Here is a 21,736-nt window from a genome sequence, read left to right on the forward strand (position 1 = left end):
GCTTCCACTTATACAATTTGGTTAGAAACATAGGAAATAAATACTGCTACAGATTGCCCAGAAATTTCTGGCTATTTTACCAAACATAAGTTTTAAATTAAGAATCATCTTTTATATGCAACACAAAATTATTCTTAAAATTTTTCAAAGTCTATGAAGTAGTTTAGTAAAACAGAGTTCCTGTAACCTGTTTCCTGTTATTTACAAGTCATGGAAATGCTGAATTCTGACTTCACAATTGATGACAGGGTTGGTTTCATTTCCAGGAGAAAATTGTTGCAGTTAGTTCTTGGTGAAGGGATATGGAAGGGCTGTCTGCCCTATTTTTCCATATGTTGTGGTTTAACCCCAGCTGGCAACTAAGCATCATACAGCTGCTCACTCACTCCACCCTCACTGCTCCCCCCCCCCCAGTGGGATGGGGGAGATCATCAGAAGAGTAAAAGTGAGAAAACTCATGGGTTGAGATAAAGGCAGTTTAATAGGGAAAACAAAAGACGCGCACACAAGCAAAGCAAACCAAGAAATTCATTCACTACTTTCCGTCAGCAGGCAGGTGTTCAGCCATTGCCAGGAAAGCAGGGCTCAGTCATGCGTAATGGTTACTTGGGAAGACAAATGCCATCACTCCAAACGTCTCCCTTCTTCCCCCAGCTTTATGTTGCTGAGCATGACATCATATGGTCTGGAATATCCCTTTGGTCAGTTGGGCTCAGCTGTCCCAGCTGTGTCCCCTCCCAACTTCTTGTGCACCCCCAGCCTATTTGCTGGTGGGGTGGTGTGAGAAGCAGAAAAGGCCTTGACTCTGTGTAAGCACTGCTCAGCAGTAATGAAAACATCCCTGTGTTATCAGCACTGTTTTCAGCACAAATTCAAAGCATAGCCACATACTAGCTACTATGAATAAAATTAACTCTATTCCAGCCAAAGTCAGCACACCATGACTCTTAATTTATTTTGTATGCAAAGTTGGTCAGTAATGCCTCATTGTAGGCTTATGTAAGTGAAGCGTTTACTTGTATTTGAAGCCGTTTCCTCTTATGACTTGCTGTCAGGAGACATCTATACTATATCCACAGAAGAGCTCTCTTATGGCAGTGTAAAATGGGAAACCTCAACAAGAACACTAGCTTCTGAAGAGAGTTTTGATAGCTCTAGGGGAAAAAGGAGAAAACTACTAATCAACTCCAAAGTAATTAAATGGAGCCTGTGTGGAGAGGGCCTGCTTACATTTTGCATTTTCATACACAGTTTTACAGTTGTTTTCTGTTGAGTAATGATGGGATCATCCACAACAGATGGTGTTTTACCCCTGAAATGACATTCAGAATGGTCTTTCAAACTGATGTGGAAATCTGTTGCATATAACCTGATATTATAAATGATAAAAGAGATTCCTCTTTCTGCAAGATCCAACTTCTAGAAGAATCTGCATCTGTCTGTCAGTCATAGCAGTGGATGGTAATTGATTCTGTATGGGAGTGGAAGGTCTCATCTCATTTCTGCTATCTGCTGCGTTTATTGTTACAAAAATTTCACAACTGGGTTGTGCTGACTGAGGAGATAGGCTAGGACACAAAGTATAGAATTACAAGAGTAATTCTTTATTCATGTGCATGAGGTATGCCATTCAAATTGGGGCACCCCGAATGCAGTTTTACAGAGGGTTCTTGTACCTTTCTGGCATTCGGGTACAGCATGATTTGACCAATCGCTACTTAACACACACTACTGTTTTGCAAAGCAACTATAATTCTATGGCGTCGTCATCCATCTGCTTCTTTCCTGATCTAGATGTCCCTGGAGTTGGTCTTGCTACAGTTACTTATCTCTGATGCCAGATAACGGCAGGGTTTCACAGAGGTGTCAGAGGGGCTGGGATGCTGGTGTGATCTGGGTAGTCCAGGGGTACCCTTTATTCTTCAGGGTGAGGGCTGTCATCCTCCTCCTTGCAATGAGCTGGGATCCTTTAGTCATGCTGACTGAACCATGACTGTGCAGTATACAATGTAAACTGTATATAATCTTAAGAAAGTTCATACAATTTCATACTATAAAGACTGATTGATCCAGATCACTGATCTTTATTTTTATTTGCTAGCTTTATTTTTCAGCTGTATAATTTCCCTGATCAGGTGTGCCTTATGGCTGCACAAACAAATTTTTCCAGAACAAAAAGGACAGAAGTGATTGGAGTGGTGTCTGACCAAATCCTCAAGCTTCTTTCACTGGAGATGTAGAGCTGCTATTGTGAAAAGTCCAGGATTCTGCTTCCCATGAACATGTGTGCAGTTTTCCTGAGGGCATGCTTCTGTGTCTTTAGTAGCAGCAGCGTTATGGATCTCAAGCTTTTGAAAGGCAGGAGGGGAATGGATAGTTTAACAGGCAAACTCTTATAGTAGCAGTGGTGTTATGCAGTGCCTTGCCTCACCTTTCTTTCATTTATTGTTGCTTTCTCCTGTTTGGGGGAAGTTTACCATGGTGTCAGAGGTGATAAGCTGGCCGAGTTAATCAGTTTTTAGGGTAGTGTCTCAGTTTTAATGGTGAGATATACCTTACTGATTGGAAAATGTTTTAAGTTTTAAAACTGAACTTAAGAATAGACAAAGGGAAGTTACCTGTGAGAAGGAAGAAGTTAGTGATTTTTACCAGTTTTACAAAAAACAGAGAAATATCCATGAAGTATGAAGAACTGGGGAGGTGGGATATCCAGTGATCCCAAAGTGTGAATTTTAGTTCATGGGAAATAATGAAAGATATGAGGGAATGAAGAGGGAATGCAGTATTAAGTATGTGTTTAATAAGATGGAAAGTGAAAGAATACAAGACCCGTACAAATCTAGAAAATAAATGGCTTTAAATATAGTCTAGAAATATGTAATAGAAGAGTTGTCATTCTAAGGATAGTAGTGGCTGCTGAGGTGATTTTAGTTTGTTTTATGTATAAGGGATTGAAGGGAACTAATGGCAATTGGTAAAAAGCTGAAGCATTAGAAATCATTCACTTGATGAAACTTGATCAGTTATTAAAATGCATAGATTCTATATTTTGTTCTATAATTGTTTTAGCATGTTGTGTTTCATAGTTCTACTTTCTTTTTATTATTAATATTTAGGGGGAAAGGAACAATGGCTTTGATGTCCTCTATCACAACATGAAACACGGACATTTGTCAACAAAAGACTTAGCAGACTTTATAAGAGAAAGGTAAGTGTTCATCCTTGCTAATCCTGGCTCTCTAATATACTGTTTGTGGTTTTCGTTTAAGTTTATCATTGTGTTACAGTAACATGCAAAATATATAAAAATCAACAAGCATTTTAAAATATCTCTCATATACTACAAGAACATTTAGGTTTATTCCATTTGCTTAGAACTGAATAGTGACTCTTAAGCATCAATAAATAACAAGCTTCTAATTTTTAGGTTTGAATTAAAAAACAAGTAAAAAGCTAGAAATGTCACATTGGCTGTCCAGCAGTTTATTTAAATTAATCCCAGTTTTTCATCATGTTTGGTAGAAAAGCAATAATTTAAGTAGAAAAAATTACCAGTCTTTCAAAGTTTTTGACCATAGATGTAGAATTAGGGTATTAGCAAGTTCTAGTATGATCACAAAAAATTATAATTTTAGATTAAGGTGTTGAGAAATGTCGTGGTTTAACCCTAGCCAGCAACTAAGCACCACGCAGCTGCTCACTCACTCCCCCCCACCCAGTGGGATGGGGGAGAAAATCGGGAAAATAAGTAAAACTTGTGGGTTGAGATAAGAACGGTTTAATAGAATATAAAAAGAAGAAACTAATAATGATAACACTAATAAAGTGACAGCAGTAATGATAAAAGGATTGGAATATACAAATGATGCACAGTGCAATTGCTCACCACCCGCCAATTGACACCCAGTTAGTCCCTGAGCAGCGATCCCCCGCCCCCACTCCCCCCATTTATATACTGGACATGACATCCCATGGTATGGAATACCCCTTTGGCCACTTTGGGTCAGCTGCCCTGGCTGTGTCCCCTCCCAACTTCTTGTGCCCCTCCAGCCTTCTTGCTTGCTGGGCATGAGAAGCTGAAAAATCCTTGACTTTAGATTAAACACTACTTAGCAACAACTGAAAACATCAGTGTTATCAACATTCTTCACATACTGAACTCAAAACATAGCACAGCACCAGCTACTAGGAAGACAATTAACTCTGTCCCAGCTGAATCCAGGACAGAAACTAGGTTGGTTAAAGAAAAGGGAGTGATATGTATGGACAGGAAAATAACCCAGGTTCTTCTTTATGGGATGGAAGGGATAGAACTGAAATCTGCAAATGTGACAACTTCCTAAATGGATGTTCATTATAGAAGACAACTGTTGCTGCTACATCAAATATAAGAATTTCCGTTCTGGATGAAATTAATGATATGTCTGCTTCAGAATTTTGTCTTATTCAGTTACTGACACCAGATGATGCATAGAAAAAACTTGCAAGAGGCTAATTGAGGACCTGTTTCAGTGAAGGTTTCTTGCAGTAAAAGCTCTCCAAAAAAACTAGCCTTTGTTTTCTGGATTTTTTCATCAAAATTTCAGTTTTGACCTGAAATAGACCTCAACAAAGAATTTTTAAAAAAATTTCCACAAAATGTAACCATCATGGATCTGGCAGATACTCGGTGACGCTGACATTTGCATAGTTTCAAAGTGAGATGAAGTGACAAAAAACTTTCCACTAAGTGAAATGGGTTGTCCTGGGTTCAGCTGGGATAGAGTTAATTTTCGCAGGAAGCTGGGAGGGGGCACAGCCAGGACAGCTGACCTGAACTAGCCAAGGAGCTATTCCATACCATGTGACATCATGCTCAGTATATAAATGGGGAGCGGGCTGGGGGGGCTCTCGGTTTTTGGTGGAGTGTTGGGTTCCAGGTGGTGAGCAGTTGCACTGTGCATCACTCGTTTTGTGTATTCTTTCATTAGTACTGTTGTTGTTGTTGTAACTTCTCTTTTTGTGTTGTCCCAGTAAATTGTCCTTATCTCAACCCTCGAGGTTCTGTTTTCTTTTTTTTCTTTTCTCCTTTCTGATTCTCCTCCCCATCCCATGGGGGGGGGGGCGGGGAAGAGTGAGCGAGCAGCTGCTTGGTGGTCCTTTGTTACCAGCTGGGCTGAAACCACGACAGTCCTTTCTGACGCCTGACGTGGGGCACAAAGGGTTGAGATAACGACAGATCTGGCCAGAGCATGGTAAAACAAATTTGTTATACGCATTTCTTATATTAGTTAAATAGCTGCTAGTCACAATGTTGGTTCATGTGTTCACGTGGTGGCGTTTTGTAAGTTCTTATGTGCTCTATGTATTCCCTGTGGTTACGTTTATCACCTCTGGGAGAGGGATCAGGATTATCATTTTGCTATACTGGGCAATGTTGACTTAAGAAATGATTACATTGCTGGTCATGAGGTTAAGCTGGTATCTGTATGCAGCAGTGATATCATTTCCATACTTCGGGCACCTTCTATCGGAATTTGTTGGTAATTGCACCCAATCCATGGGGAAGTTGGGGGGGATACTTCCCCCTGTCTGTTCACGTCCCTTTTCTCCTTCTGGCTAATTACAACAGCTTTTGAGAATTTTGAATATCCTTGGGATGCGCAAGCCAGTGTGCTGTTAGTGCTATGTCTCCTGAATATGTCTCAAGCCTTGTTTAGGGCTACAAAAAGGTTTTTTAAGAATACCACCCAGAGATCTGCCCCAAGGCTGGATATTCATGGGTGGCACGGCATGTGGGAGGATATGGGCAGGTATGTAGAGAACTTCTCACCTCCAGTGGCTTGGAAGTTCACTCCCAAACAACTACAGAACCCTCATGAAGTGGTAGAATATTTGAAAGGAAAATGCTGTGGCTATTCCAGAGACATACAACTTCCAGCACTGTGCTGGGCCCTGGCCAGTATCTACCAAACACTGCTTGATATTAGGCAGCACCCTCAGGGGGAAGAGAGGGAAAACAGAGTGACAGGCACCATGGCTACACCTACCCTAGCGACAGGCACTGCAGCTGAACCAGAGAACCAACCTGTGCCAGTATCAGTCGCCCCTGTACAGAAAAAGAAACACACAAAGAAATCAGTTTGCTTAGCGAGGGATGAAAGTGAACCAGGGTCATCACAAGAACAGGAGGAAGAGGCAGAACCTGAAATAATCACCCGATCTCTATCCCTGAGTGAGTTGTGCGACATGGGAAAAGATTTTGGCCGCCACCCAGGTGAGCACATTGTTACCTGGCTGCTCCGATGCTGGGATAATGGGGCCAGTAGCTTGGAATTAGAGGGTAGGGAAGCCAAGCAGTTGGGATCTCTGTCTAGGGAAGGGGGCATTGACAAGGTGATTGGGAGAAAAACACAAGTCCTCAGCCTCTGGAGGCGACTTCTGTTAGGTGTGAAGGAAAGATACCCCTTCAGGGATGAAGTTACATGTCACCAAGGCAAGTGGACCACCATGGAGAGTGGTATTCAGTACCTGAGGGAATTAGCAGTGCTGGAGGTGATTTATAATGATCCAGAAAATGCACAGTCACCCACAGATCCAGATGAAGTCCAGTGCACACAATCCATGTGGCGGAAGTTTCTACGAAGTGCACCACCAACCTATGCCAACTCATTGGCAGTAATGTCCCGGAAAGAAAGCTATGGACAAATGGTGGACGAACTGGCTGTCCAACTCCGGCAATACGAAGGAAGTCTCTCTTCCTCCCTACGGGCCTGTGTCTCGGCTGTAGAGGAATTGTCCCGGGAGTTCCAGCAATTCAAAGCGGATATGTCCTTCTCCCCACCTGTACAGGCCCGCATCACAGCTATTAGGAGTAAGCATTCCTCTGCCCAAGAGAGAGGAGAGAGAAAGCACAGACGACGGGCTAACCTGTGGTTTTACCTGCGTGACCATGGAGAGGACATGAGGAAGTGGGATGGAGAACCTACCTCAGTGCTAGATGCACGGGTACGGGAGTTGCAAGAAAAAGCAATCAGAAAAGAGGATTCTTCTTGGAAAACTGCTGCTCCAGTTTCCCGTGAGCAGTCCCCCAGACGCAGTAGAAGGGCTGATCTCATTTCTGATCCCCTTGAAGGGACTTCTGATTCAAGTGTGCGAAAAGTGAGTAACGGATACTCTAACCAGGATTAGAGGGGCCCTGCCTCCAGCCAGGTGGAGGAAAGGGATAACCGGGTCTATTGGACTGTGTGGATTCGATGGCCTGGCACATCAGACCCACAGGAATATAAGGCTCTAGTGGACACTGGTGCACAATGTACCCTAATGCCATCAAGTTATAAAGGGACAGAACCCATCTGTATCTCTGGTGTGACAGGGGGATCCCAAGAGCTAACCGTATTGGAGGCTGAAGTAAGTCTAACTGGGAATGCATGGCAGAAATACGCCATTGTGACTGGCCCAGAGGCCCCGTGCATCCTTGGCATAGACTATCTCAGAAGGGGGTATTTCAAGGACCCAAAGGGCTACTGTTGGGCCTTTGGTATAGCTGCCTTGGAGATGGAGGGAACTGAACAGCTGTCTACCTTGCCCGGCCTCTCTCAAGACCCTTCGGTTGTGGGGTTGCTGAGGGTTGAAGAACAACAGGTGCCAACTGCTACCGCAACAGTGCACCGGTGGCAATATCGCACCAACCGAGACTCCCTGATTCCCATTCATAAGCTGATTCGCCAACTGCAGAGCCAAGGAGTGATCAGCAAAACTCGCTCACCCTTTAATAGTCCCATATGGCCAGTGCGAACATCTAATGGGGAGTGGAGACTAACAGTTGACTATCGTGGCCTGAATGAAGTCACACCACTGCTGAGTTCTGCTGTGCTGGATATGTTAGAACTTCAATACGAACTAGAGTCAAAGGCAGGCAAGTGGTATGCCACAATTGACATTGCTAATGCATTTTTCTCAATCCCTTTGGCAGCGGAGTGCAGGCCACAAATTGCTTTCACTTGGAGGGGTGTCCAGTACACCTGGAATAGACTGCCCCAGGGGTGGAAACACAGCCCCACCATTTGCCATGGACTGATCCAGACTGCACTGGAAAAAGGTGAAGCTCCAGAACACCTGCAATACATTGATGACATCATTGTATGGGGCAACACAGCAGAAGAAGTCTTGGAGAAAGGGAAGAAAATAATCCAAATCCTTCTGAAAGCCAGTTTTGCCATAAAAGAAAGTAAGGTCAAGGGACCTGCCCAGGAGATCCAGTTTTTGGGAATAAAATGGCAAGATGGACTTTGTCAGGTTCCCATGGATGTGATCAACAAAATAGCAGCTATGTCTCCACCGACTAATAAAAAGGAAACACAGGCCTTCTTAGGTGTTGTGTGGTTTTGGAGAATGCGTATTCCAAATTACAGTCTGATTATAAGCCCTCTCTATCAAGTGACCCGGAAGAAAGTGCAGCTGGGGAGAATGGCCCTACCTGGAGCCTCTGGCAGAAAGCACCTGGGGAGACCCAAGGCCGACCCCTGGGGTTTTTGAGTCAGGGATACAGAGGATCCGAGGCTCGCTATACTCCAACTGAAAAAGAGATATTGGCAGCATATGAAGGAGTTCGAGCTGCCTCAGAAGTGGTTGGTACTGAGACACAGCTCCTCTTAGCACCCTGACTGCCAGTGCTGGGCTGGATGTTCAAAGGGAGGGTCTCCTCTACACATCATGCGACTGATGCCACATGGAGTAAGTGGATTGCACGGATCACACAACGGGCTCGCATAGGAAACCCCAGTCGCCCAGGAATTGTGGAAGTGATCACGGACTGGCCAGAAGGCAAAGATTTTGGAATGTCGCCAGAGGAGGAGGTGGCACGTGCTGAAGAAGTCCTGCTGTATAATAAACTGCCAGAAAATGAGAGGCAATATGCCCTGTTCACTGACGGATCCTGTCGCATTGTGGGAAAGCATCGAAGGTGGAAAGCTGCTGTATGGAGTCCTACACAACAACTCGCAGAAACTGCTGAAGGAGAAGGTGAATCGAGTCAGTTTGCAGAGGTGAAAGCCATCCAGCTAGCATTAGATATTGCTGAAAGAGAAAAGTGGCCAGTGCTCTATCTCTATACTGACTCATGGATGGTGGCAAGTGCCCTGTGGGGGTGGCTACAGCAATGGAAGCAGAGCAACTGGCAGCGCAGAGGCAAACCCATTTGGGCTGCTGCACTGTGGCAGGATATTGTGTCCCGGCTAGAGAATCTGGCTGTAAAAGTACGTCATGTAGATGCTCATGTACCCAAGAGTCAGGCCACTGAAGAACATCGAAACAACGAACAGGTGGATCAGGCTGCCAAGATTGAAGTGTCTCAGGTGGACCTGGACTGGCAACCTAAGGGTGAGCTATTTATGGCTTGGTGGGCCCATGACACCTCAGGCCATCAGGGAAGAGATGCAACATATAGGTGGTCTCGCGATCGAGGGGTGGACCTGATCATGGACACTGTCACACAGGTTATCCATGAATGTGAAACCTGTGCTGCAATTAAGGAAGCCAAGCAGTTAAAGCCCCTGTGGTATGGAGGGCGATGGCTGAAATATAAATATGGGGAAGCCTGGCAGATTGACTATATCACAGTCCCACAAACTCACCAAGGCAAGCGCCATGTGCTTACAATGGTGGAAACAACCACTGGATGGCTGGAAACATCCTGTGTCCCATGCCACTGCCCAGAACACTATCTTGGGCCTTGAAGGGCAAGTTTTATGGCAACACGGCACCCCAGAAAGAATCGAGTCAGACAATGGGACTCATTTCCGAAACAGCCTCATCGATACGTGGGCTAATGAACATGGCATTGAGTGGGTATATCACATCCCCTATCATGCACTGGCCTCCAGAAAAATCGAACAATACAATGGACTGTTAAAGACTACATTGAGAGCAATATGGGGTGGGACCTTCAGCCATTGGGATACACATTTAGCAAAAGCCTCTTGGTTAGTTAATACTAGAGGATCTGCCAATCGGACTGGCCCCGCCCAACCAAGACTTCCACATACTGTAGAAGGGGATAAAGTCCCTGTAGTGTACATGAAGAGTATGCTAGGGAAGACAGTTTGGGTTAGTCCTGCCTCTGGCAGAGACAAACCCATTCGTGGGATTGCTTTTGCTCAGGGACCTGGGTACATTTGGTGGGTGATGCAGAAGGATGGGGAAGTTCGATGTGTACCTCAAGGAGATTTGATTTTCGGAGAGAATAGCCAGTGAATTAGGCTGTATGATGTTAACTGCTAAATAACCTGCCAATGTATGTCATTATATTTGTAGTGGCTATATGTCATATCAAGGGTATTACAGTAAGAATTACCCAAATGACTGAAGGATGGACTTTGAAACCGAGCCAAGTGCAACAGTGATGGAACTTGAACTGGCACCCAGTGATATCATAGAATCATTTAGGTTGGAAAAGACCTTCAATATCATTGAGTCCAACCATCAACCATGCCCACTAAACCATGTCCTGAAGTATCCCATACACTTGCTTTTTTAAAATCTCCAGGGATGGTGACTCAACCACTTCCCTGGGCAGTCCATTCCAATGTTTGACAACCCTCTCAGTAAAAAATTTTTTCCTAGTATCTAACCTAAATCTCCCTTGCCTCAACTTGAGGCCATTTCCTCTTGTCCTATCACTAGTTACTTGATAGAAGAGACCAGCACCCACCTCACTACAACCCCCTTTCAGGTAGTTGTAGAGAGCTATAACGTCTCCTCTCGGCCTCTTTTCTAGACTAAACAGCCCCAGCTCCCTCAGCTGCTCCTCATAAGATTTGTGCTCCAGGCCCCTCACCAACTTGGTTGCCCTCCTCTGAACACGCTCCAGCACCTCAATGTCTTTCTTGTAGTGAGGGGCCCAAAACCAAACACAGTACTCAAGGTGCGGCCTCACCAGTGCCGAGTACAGGGGAACAACCACCTCCCTGCTCCTGCTGGCCACACTATTTCTGATACAGGCTAGGATGCTGTTGGCCGCCTTGGCCACCTGGGCACACCGCTGGCTCATATTCAGCCGGCTGTCAACCAGCACCCCCAGGTCTTTCTCTGCTGGGCAGCTTTCCAGCCACTCTTCCCCAAGCCTGTAGCGCTGCATGGGGTTGCCGTGACCGAAGTGCAGGACCTGGCACTTGGCCTTGTTGAACTTCATACGATTGGCCTCAGCCCATTGATCCAGCCTGTCCAGATTTCCTCAAGATCAACATCTTCAACCTGTAGACTAAGGGCGTGGGTTGCACCAAATGTACCAGCCGCAAGCTCCAGTGGCAGTATGCAACAATCCAACACCTCACACCATCCTGTCCTGAACGACTGTTACAGCAGGTGGAGCCCCAAAGTCATGGACTAATTAAAATTAATGGACACATTAGAGGGATGACCCACAGACTAAGGGAATACTATTTGTTTGTTGGGGTGTCCATATATATATATATATCTATCTCTCAAAGACAAGGAAAGTGGTGGTGATTAATTGGGAAATGTAGGATCTGGGCATGATGTGGATGGTATAGAATAAGGGGTGGATAATGTCTTGGGTTCAGCTGGGATAGAGTTAATTTTCACAGGAACCTGGGAGGGGGCACAGCCAGGACAGCTGACCTGAACTAGCCAAGGAGCTATTCTATACCATGTGACAGCATGCTCAGTATATAAATGGGGAGTGAGCTGGGGGGAGGCTCTCTCCCGGTTTCAGAAGTGGTGGAGTGTCAGGTTCCGGGTGGTGAGCAGTTGCACTGTGCATCACTCGTTTTGTATAGTCTATCATCAGTACTGTTGTTGTTGTAACTTCTCTTTTTGTGTTGTCCCAGTAAATTGTCCTTATCTCAACCCACGAGGTTCCGGTTTCTTGTTTTTCTTTTCTCCTTTCTGATTCTCCTCCCCATCCCACCGGAAGGGGGTGGGGAAGAGTGAGCAAGCAATTGGCTGTGTGGTCCTTTGTTACCAGCTGGGCTGAAACCACAACACGGGTTAATTCCAGAGTCCGTGTGTGATGGGCAATCTCCTGTTAGAAGGACTGCATAAACCAAGGAACGTTGTTTCAAGAATCCCTGATTCCAGAGAACACATTATGAAGCCAGACAGGGTTCCGGATTTAGTTGAGGGATATCATGCTATTGATGTTTAGTATAAAATGTTTAGGGCTTCACAAGCTGCTAAAAAATGATTATTTTTTTAAATTGTTATTTTAAAACTGCTTAACTGCTTTTATTATTGACTGTTATAAAAGTTTGCCTTGTGTTATCTTTGTGAGTGCCTGGATCTTTCCTTTGAAACCTGCTTTAGTTCTTGTAATCAGTCATTTTTTTTTATAGTAGTAAGTCATAGACATAAGCTGTATGTCATCTGGCCACATATTTAATTTTATTAGTTTTACATTTATTGTGTTTTGATTTTTCTCCATATTTAGATCAGAAGCTCGCTCACTCTGCTTCTTATCTCCTTTATGTTGTATTCTTTGGGCATGCTCTATTTTATTCATACTGATTCTAAGGTGAAAGATCTTGCGTAAATGGGTAAAAATAACTTGATGCTTTATCTGTCTTGGATTCTTTGCTTTATTATGGTGACATAAATAAAACTTGACAGTTCATTCTACACAAAATTACCAGTAAAAAGAATGTGGTGTTCTAGTTTATTTTTCACTATCAGCTTGTGGTGGGTTGACCCTGGTTGGATGCCAGGTGCCCACCAAAGCCGCTCTATCACTCCCCCTCCTCAGCTGGACGGGGGGGGGAGAAAATATAACAAAAGGCTCGTGGGTCAAGATAAGGACAGTTTAATAAAGTGATAGCAAAGGTTGCGCGCGCGAAAGCAAAGAAAAAACAAATGATGTTATTCTCTACTCCCCATCAGCAGGCGATGTCTAGCCGCTTCTCGGGAAGCAGGGCTTCAGTACGCGTAGTGGTTGCTCCGGAAGACAAAATGCCCCCCCTTCCGTCTCCCTTAACTTAGCTTTTATATCTGAGCTGACGTCATGGTATGGAATATCTGTTTGGTTGGTTTAGGTCAGCTGTCCTGGTTATGTCCCCTCCCAAGATCTTGCCCTGCCCCAGCCTGCCATTGAGGGGGGGCAAAAATGTTGGAGAGACAGCCTTGATGCTGTGCCAGCACTGCTCAGCAGTAGCCAAAACACTGGTGTGCTATCAACACCTTTCTAGCTACTGATGCAGAGCACAAGTGCTATGAGGGCTGCTATGGGGAGTATTAACTCCATCTCAGCCAGACCCAATACAATCTCCACCCCTTATTCCATACCATTTGCGTCCTGCTCAGGTTCCACATAACTTAATACAGATATCTTCTAACCATACTATTGTATTTAATTCTCATTACTGAAATCCTTTCTTACCAACACTTACAACTGAAACTACATACTTAAACCACTTTTATACCCAACGTACGGATTTATACATTCTTATTAATTACTATCCCCTGTCCTTTAAGAGATAGATATTCCATGGGCTTCTTCCACTCTTCCAGATGTTCACACACAGGTTATGACTTGGGCCCCATCCATCAAGATGAGTGGTCAGGACAGGAGAAGCAGTATGTTCGATCGTTGGGCACCAACACCGGCTTGGTTTGGGTCACCGATGCACTTGTCTGGTTCCTTGCGAAGTTCACTCCTCTGCAGTTCAGGTCATTCCTGCTACATTACTTCCTACAACATACAACTCACATCACAGATTATTTTTCCCCCCAAGGTTAAATGTCCTTGAGGCACACACTGGGTCTCCCCATCCTTCCGCATTACCCACCAAGTACACCCAGGTCCCTGAGCAAAGATAATCCCACGAATGGGTTTGCCTTTTCCCATGGGAGGTGCAATCCACACTGCCTTCCCCAGCCACTTCCCCATGTGCACTATGGGGACCTTATCTCCTCCCACAGTATGTAGGGGTTTTGTTTGGGCAGGACCAGGACGGTTAGCAGATCCTCTGGTGTTAACTAGCCAAGTGGCTTCTGCTAAATTTGTATCCCAATGCTTCCATGTCCCATTGCCTAGCGCTCTCAACATAGTCTTCAACAGTCCATTATATCTCTCAATTTTCCCAGATGCTTGCAGGTGATAGGGTATGTGGTACACCCACTCAATGCCATGTTTCTTTGCCCAGGAGCTTATGAGGTTATTTCGGAAATGAGTCCCATTGTCTGATTCAATTCTTTCTGGGGTACCGTGTCGCCATAAAATTTGCCTTTCGAGGCCTAAGATGGTGTTTCGGGCAGTGGCATGGTTTACAGGATATGTTTCTAGCCAACCAGTAGTTGCTTCCACCATGGTGAGTATGTAGCGCTTGCCTTGGCGTGTTCGTGGCAGTGGTCCAATGTAGTCAATTTGCCAGGCCTCGCCATATCGAAAACCTAGCCACCACCCTCTGTTCCAGGGACACTTTACTCTGGTGGCTCGTTTGATTGCAGCACATGTTTCACATTCATGAGTGACCTGTGTAATGGCCTCCATGGTCAGGTCCACCCCTCGATCACGAGCCCACCTATATGTTGCATCTCTCCCTAGATGTCCCGATGTCTCATGGGCCCAGCGAGCTACAAATAGCTCACCTTTACGCTCCCAGTCCAGGTCCACCTGAGCTATTTCTATTTTGGCAGCCTTGTCTACCTGTTCATTATTTCGATGTTCTTCAGTGGCACGGCTTTTGGGCACGTGAGCATCTACATGACGTACCCTTAGAGTTATGTGTTCTACACGGGCAGCAATGTCCTGCCACAATGCTGCTGCCCGGATGGGTTTACCCCTGCGTTGCCAATTGGTCTTCTTCCACTGCTGTAGCCACCCCCATAGGGCATTAGCCACCATCCAGGAGTCGGTATAGAGGTAGAGTACCGGCCATTTTTCTCGTTCAGCAATGTCTAGGGCTAGTTGGATGGCTTTCACTTCTGCAAACTGACTTGACTCGCCTTCTTCAGTGGCCTCAACAACTTGGCGTGTGGGACTCCACACAGCAGCTTTCCACTTCCGATGGTTCCCTACCACACGACAGGATCCATCAGTAAACAAAGCATAACGCCTTTCGTCTTCTGATAACTCATTATATGATGGTGCCTCTTGGGCACGAGCCACCTCCTCAGGTGATGCTCCAAAATCTCTGCCTTCTGGCCAGTCCATGATCTCTTCCAGAATTCCTGGGCGGTTAGATTTTCCCAGTCGAGCCCGTTGCGTGATCAATGCTATCCACTTACTCCATGTAGCGCTGGTTGCATGATGTGCAGAGGGGATGTTTCCTTTGAACATCCAGTGTAGCACGGGCAATCGTGGCGCCAAGAGGAGATATGCTTCTGTACCAACAACTTCTGAAGCGGCTCGAACCCCCTCATATGCTGCTAGTATCTCTTTTTCAGTCGGGGTGTAGTGGGCTTCTGATCCTCGGTACCCCCGGCTCCAAAACCCTAATGGTCAACCTCGGGTTTCTCCTGGTGTTTTCTGCCACAGGCTCCAGGTGAGACCATGCTCCCCAGCTGCAGTGTAGAGTACATTTTGCACATCTGGTCCTGTCCGGACAGGCCCAAGAGCTACTGCACGAGCTATTTCCTGTCTGATATGCTCAAAGGCTTGTTGTTGTTCAGGGCCCCATTCAAAATAGTTCTTTTTCCGTGTTACTCGATAGAGAGGGCTCACAAGCTGACTATAACCTGGAATATGCATTCTCCAGAACCCCACAAGGCCTAGGAAAGCTTGTGTTTCTTTCTTGTTAGCTGGTGGAGACATAGTTGCTATCTTGTTAACCACATCCATAGGGACATGACGGTGTCCATCCTGCCATTTTATTCCCAAGAACTGAATCTCCTGTGCAGGTCCCTTGACCTTGCTTTTCTTTATGGCGAAACCAGCTTTCAGAAGAATCTGAATTATTCTTTTCCCCTTCTCAAACACTTCTTCTGCCTCGTTGCCCCACACGATAATGTCATCTATGTATTGTAAATGTTCAGGGGCATCGCCTTGTTCCAGTGCTGTTTGGATTAATCCGTGACAAATGGTAGGACTGTGTTTCCACCCCTGGGGCAGTTGATTCCAGGTGTACTGGACGCCCCTCCATGTGAAAGCAAACTGTGGCCTGCACTCTGCTGCCAAAGGAATGGAGAAAAATGCATTGGCAATATCAATTGTAGCATACCACGTGGCTGCCTTTGATGTCAGTTCATATTGGAGCTCTAACATGTCTGGTACAGCAGCACTCAGTGGCGGTGTCACTTCATTCAGGCCGCGATAATCTACTGTTAACCTCCACCCTCCATCAGACTTTTGCACTGGCCATATAGGACTATTAAAAGGTGAATGAGTCTTGCTGATGACTCCTTGGTTCTCTAGGTGATGAATCAGCTCATGGATGGGAGCCAGGGAGTCTCGGTTTGTCCGATATTGCCGACGGTGCACCGTCCTGGTAGCGATTGGCACCTGCTGTTCTTCAAGTTGCAACAATCCCACAATGAAGGGATCTTCCGAGAGGCCAGGCAGGGTAGATAGCTGTTTGATCTTCTCTGCATTTACAGTGGCTACACCAAAAGCCCATCGGTACCCCTTTGGGTCCTTGAAGTACCCTCTCTTGAGGTAGTCTATGCCAAGGATACAAGGGGCCTCTGGGCCGGTCACAATGGGGTGCTTTTCCCACTTGTCCCCTGTCAAGCTCACTTCAGCCTCCAGTATAGTCAATTCTTGGCATCCCCCTGTCACTCCAGAGATCCAGATGGGTTCCGTGCCCCTGTATCCTGATGGCATCAGTGTACACTGTGCACCAGTGTCTACCAAAGCCTTATACTTCTGTGGGTCTGATGTGCCAGGCCATCGAATCCACACAGTCCAGTATATCCGGTCATCCCTTTCCTCCTCCTGGCCGAAGGCAGGGACCCTCTATTGCTGTTCCTTGTCAGAATATTCACTGTCCGATCCTTGCGGTACCAGACCAGAAGTCCCCTCACCAGAATCAAGGGAGGTAGTTTCAGTTCTTCTGTGCCTGGAGGATCGCTGAGTGCTTTCTTAGGCCTCTACAGCAACTATGCTGGCAGCCACCTTCTTGGGTGACCCCTTCTTAACAGCTGTCTTCCCTCTCAGTTCACGTACACGGGCTTCCAGCTTAAAGGTGGGTTCGCCATCCCACTTCCTCATGTCCTCCCCTTGGTCACGCAGGAAGAACCAGAGTGTACCACGTGGCATACGCCTTGGGCTCCCTTTCCCTCTGACTGGGGCAGGAGAGGACTGATTTCTTGGAGCATCCCTAACAGCCAAGGCACTGTCCTGTAGGGATGAGGAGACACAGAGATTTTCCTCAAAGTTTTGGAGCCAAGACGACACTTTCTCCATAGTTGGTGTTTCCATATCTGGACAATACATTGCTGCCAAGCTGTTAGAATACGATGCTGGGGCACCTTGAATCACCTTTCGCCACATGGCCCGTGTGCACAGGACATCCTCTGGATCTTTGGAAACTTCCTCATCATCTAGATCACTGTAGATGACTTCCACCACTGCTAACTCTCTCAGGTACTGGATGCCTTCATCTGCGGTAGTCCACTTTTCTGAGGAATTGACAAGATCTTCCTTGAATGGATATCTTGCCCTCACACTTGAGAGGAGCCGGCTCCAGAGACTGCAAATTGCTGCCTCTTTTCCAATTCCTCTTTCAGTTCCCCGGTTTCTAGCGAGGGATCCCAGCTGTTGGGCTTCCTTGCCTTCCAGTTGCTGACTATCAGCCCTGTTATCCCAGCATCGGAGCAGCCAGGCAGCAATCCGCTCACCTGGCTGGCGGCTGTAATCTTTCCGCAAGTCCCGAAGTTCTGAGGACGTCAGGGACCAGGTAGTTTCCGCTTCCTGTTTAAGTTCCCTCACTCCTTCCTCCAGTTTCCTTATCAAAGGACCAGCTTCTAGATCAAGCCTTTCCTCTTCTTCTTCTTCCCTCACTAATCGATGGTATGGACCCGTTGATCTCCTTGTCCACTGTTTCCTTTTCACTATTGGGGCAATTACTGTAGTTGTTGTTGTTTGGGTCCCTATCTCGAGCATGGTGTCCTCAGATGCAGTCTGGGTCCCTGCCTCAACCATGGTCCTCTGACAGTGTTGAACTATGGCTCGGTAGGCATAGGCCAGGCCCCAGTACAGTGCGAGAAGCTGCTGGTTTTCATTGGGATAGGCAAGGCACCCTTCTATCAGGTGGCGTGTCAGTTTGCCAGGGTTACTTGCCTGTTCAGATGTAAAATCCCAGATTATGGGAGGTGATAACCGTCCTAGGAATCTGCCCAAATCCTTCCATATACCCTGCCACCCAGGGACCGGTCGCTTGAGGGCACATTTCAGTATTGCCTCACCTAAAACTTGCCTTCTCTTATACCAGGACGAGACCAGATTCCGCAATACCCATAATATGCCACCAGTATTAATTATTAGTATTAAACAGCTTACATAAGGGTGAACAAGGACCTCGGGAGCCTGCATAATAAAACCATTCACATCAATGCCTGGTAGGGAGAGGGAGATGTGTTCCCTCATCTCCTCCACAAGATAGCTCCCACAACACAGCAAAGCCATCAGTGCCAGGACAAAGCACATAGACATTATTTGTATTAGCACGTTCCCGCGTTCCTTCATTCTCCCCACAAGATAGCTCCCACAGCACAACAAAGCCATCAGTGCCAGGACAAAGCACGCAGCCATTATTTGCATTAACATGTTCCCAAACTCAGCAAGCTAGAGATAAGCAAGCAGCTAACAAGCTCCGTGACCTGCACAGGAGCTTGCCACTTAATAACTAGCTATAGAACGCTTAATGCAAAACTGCCGTCGTCTTGCCCCATGTTGGGCGCCAAAAAGGACTGTGGTGGGTTGACCCTGGTTGGATGCCAGGTGCCCACCAAAGCCGCTCTATCACTCCCCCTCCTCAGCTGGATGGGGGGGAGAAAATATAACAAAAGGCTCGTGGGTCAAGATAAGGACAGTTTAATAAAGTGATAGCAAAGGTTGCGCGCGCGAAAGCAAAGAAAAAACAAATGATGTTATTCTCTACTCCCCATCAGCAGGCGATGTCTAGCCGCTTCTCGGGAAGCAGGGCTTCAGTACGCGTAGTGGTTGCTCCGGAAGACAAAATGCCCCCCCTTCCGTCTCCCTTAACTTAGCTTTTATATCTGAGCTGACGTCATATGGTATGGAATATCTGTTTGGTTGGTTTAGGTCAGCTGTCCTGGTTATGTCCCCTCCCAAGATCTTGCCCTGCCCCAGCCTGCCATTGAGGGGGGGCAAAAATGTTGGAGAGACAGCCTTGATGCTGTGCCAGCACTGCTCAGCAGTAGCCAAAACACTGGTGTGTTATCAACACCTTTCTAGCTACCGATGCAGAGCACAGTGCTATGAGGGCTGCTATGGGGAGTATTAACTCCATCTCAGCCAGACCCAATACACAGCTCCTTCAAATGAAATTTTAAATGAGATTTGCTTTTACAATCAATAAATAAAATATTTGGAACTTTCTTCATATATTAACAGTGTTTTAGCTGAAGTTTTTGCTAATTAATTCTAGTCATGTGGCAAGAAGGAGGCAATTTTTTTTTTCCCAAGTAAACAAGTTTAAATAACATTTAAGACTAAAGATTAATGACCATCTAGGAACACATGAGGATCCACATGGGCACTTTATCCTCAATGAGAGAGAAAGAAATGTAGTTTCTTGTGACTAGATCAGGACATGCCAAAGAGATGTGCACCCATCTTACCTACAGCATTTTTGATAAAATATATGAAAAATTTCAGTTCTAGTTTACACAGAGATTCACTAGAATCTTAGCACTAGATTTTAATTTATTTGACAAGGCTTTAGTATATTTCCTTAAGAACAACTTGCCCTGGGATTGGGAAAATCTGTCAGTGATGCAGACCAACAGCAATAAGTTCAGTTCTTTCCAGTGATCTTCTCCCTGTCAGATATTAAACCTGGTATCCTATCTGTTCCATTGTGTTTTCTTCAGCTCTGCTTTATTGATCTGTCTTGGTATGTTAGGCTGCCATTAAAAAAACAAAGTTGAATGCCAAATAGATGGTTCTTTTCAAGTCAGGGGTGCATCACTGATTAATCTCAGTCTAAGCTAGTGGTAGTTTGTGGCATATAGTTTGTAGTTTCAAAGAAATAGATGGACTTTAAATATTTGGTGTCCTCACTTTCGTAAAAATGTTTGTGTGTCCATATCTAGGCAGTGAAGCCCTTCTGCTACCATTATGAGGTTATTGCAGTATGTCAATCTATTTCCCAGGAAATAAATATGTTTCAGTAGCACACATTTATTCACATAGGTCAAATTCTTGATCTCAAAAGAAATTGTATTGGGCAGTACTTCAACAGTATTTTACAACAGTCTGATTGTCTTGGATGTATTGTTTTGCATCTTTGTTTATTGCAAAGAAATTAGGAGATTTTGCACACAATTATCTATTCCCCTCCTGTAGTCTGAATATTATTTTGCAGTACTCTCTTCTGCTAGAAATATGTAAGTGGATGAGCAAGATTCATTAGGAGCCTCCTAGATCTAGTGTTTTTATGCCCTACTTACACCTGATATTCTGAGCTGTTCCCTATGAAAACTAAACTTACATATATTTGCAATTTCTTCATGTTTGCCCTTTTATTCCTTCTGAACATATTGGCCAGTTTCATTCAGATGTGGAGATATAGGAGAGTGAAAACTGGAAATTGCTGGTTAGGTAAAGGAGACACATCTGAGTTGGTGATACTACTTACAAAAAGTTAGAGTACTTCACTGTCAAACATATACAGTTGTCAGCTGGTCAGTCAGCATTGCTGGAGTCTCCAGACTAGCCAGAATATTTGCTTTTTTTATGGGAGTGGTGTAAAAGAGAGAGAGGAAAGATGGTTGAGTGTATTTGGATGTACAGACTGCTTAGGGCACAAAGGACACGTCTGTATGAAGCTAGTCTCCATTAGTTGTGCTGTTCAGAATAGTGTTTTGGTTGTGTGCAGCCTAATCAGGTGTTGTGGTTTAAGCCCAGCCGGCAACAAAGCACGAGGAGGCTGCTTGCTCACTCCTCCCCCCAGCCCTGGTGGGATGAAGAGGAGAAAATATAAGGAAAGGCTCCTGGGTCGAGACAAGGACTGGGAGGGATCACTCACCGCTTATGGTCATGGGCAAAAGTCAGGCTCAACTTGGGGAAGAAAAAACAAAATCAATTTAATTTACTACAGAACACCTTCCCCCCACCCCTCTCTTCTTCCCAGCTCAACTCCACTCCCGGTTTTCTCTACCTCCTCCCCCCCCTAGCGGCGCAGGGGAATGGGGGTTGAGGTCTGCCGCTCCTTCCTCCTCAGGGGGAGGACTCCTCACTCTTCCCCTGCTCTAGCATGGGGTCCCTCCCACGGGAGACAGTCCTCCATGAACTTCTCCAACGTGGGTCCTTCTCACAGGCTGCAGTTCTTCACGAACTGCTCCAGCATGGGTCCCTTCCATGGCATGCAGTCCTTCAGGCACAGACTGCTCCAGTGCGGGCTTTCCCATGGAGTCATGGCCTTCTTTGGGACCATCCAACTGCTCTGGCATGGGGTCCTCCATGGGCTGCAGGTGGGCATCTGCTCCACCATTCACCTCCATGGGCTGCAGGGGGACAGCCTGCTGTCTCACCAGGGGCTGCAGGGGCATCCCCTCCTCCAGCGCACCTCCTCCCCCTCCTTCTTCACTGACCTTGCTGTCTGCATAGGTGTTTCTCTCA

At 45.9% G+C, this 21,736-nt stretch overlaps 1 protein-coding gene across 3 annotated transcripts in view; it reads left to right on the top strand.

The window, feature by feature from the left end:
• The window catches only part of LOC138681754 (F-BAR domain only protein 2-like), a 128,328-nt gene that overhangs the window by 13,074 nt on the left and 93,518 nt on the right, over positions 1–21,736 (top strand). For all 3 annotated transcript variants that reach the window (XM_069775508.1, XM_069775509.1, XM_069775511.1), the window contains exon 2: positions 3,117–3,208. In XM_069775508.1, the coding sequence (XP_069631609.1) occupies positions 3,117–3,208 (92 nt within the window). The remainder of the gene's footprint in view (positions 1–3,116; positions 3,209–21,736) is intronic.

This window comes from Haliaeetus albicilla, chromosome W (assembly GCF_947461875.1).
Source record: "Haliaeetus albicilla chromosome W, bHalAlb1.1, whole genome shotgun sequence".
NCBI lineage: Eukaryota > Metazoa > Chordata > Aves > Accipitriformes > Accipitridae > Haliaeetus > Haliaeetus albicilla.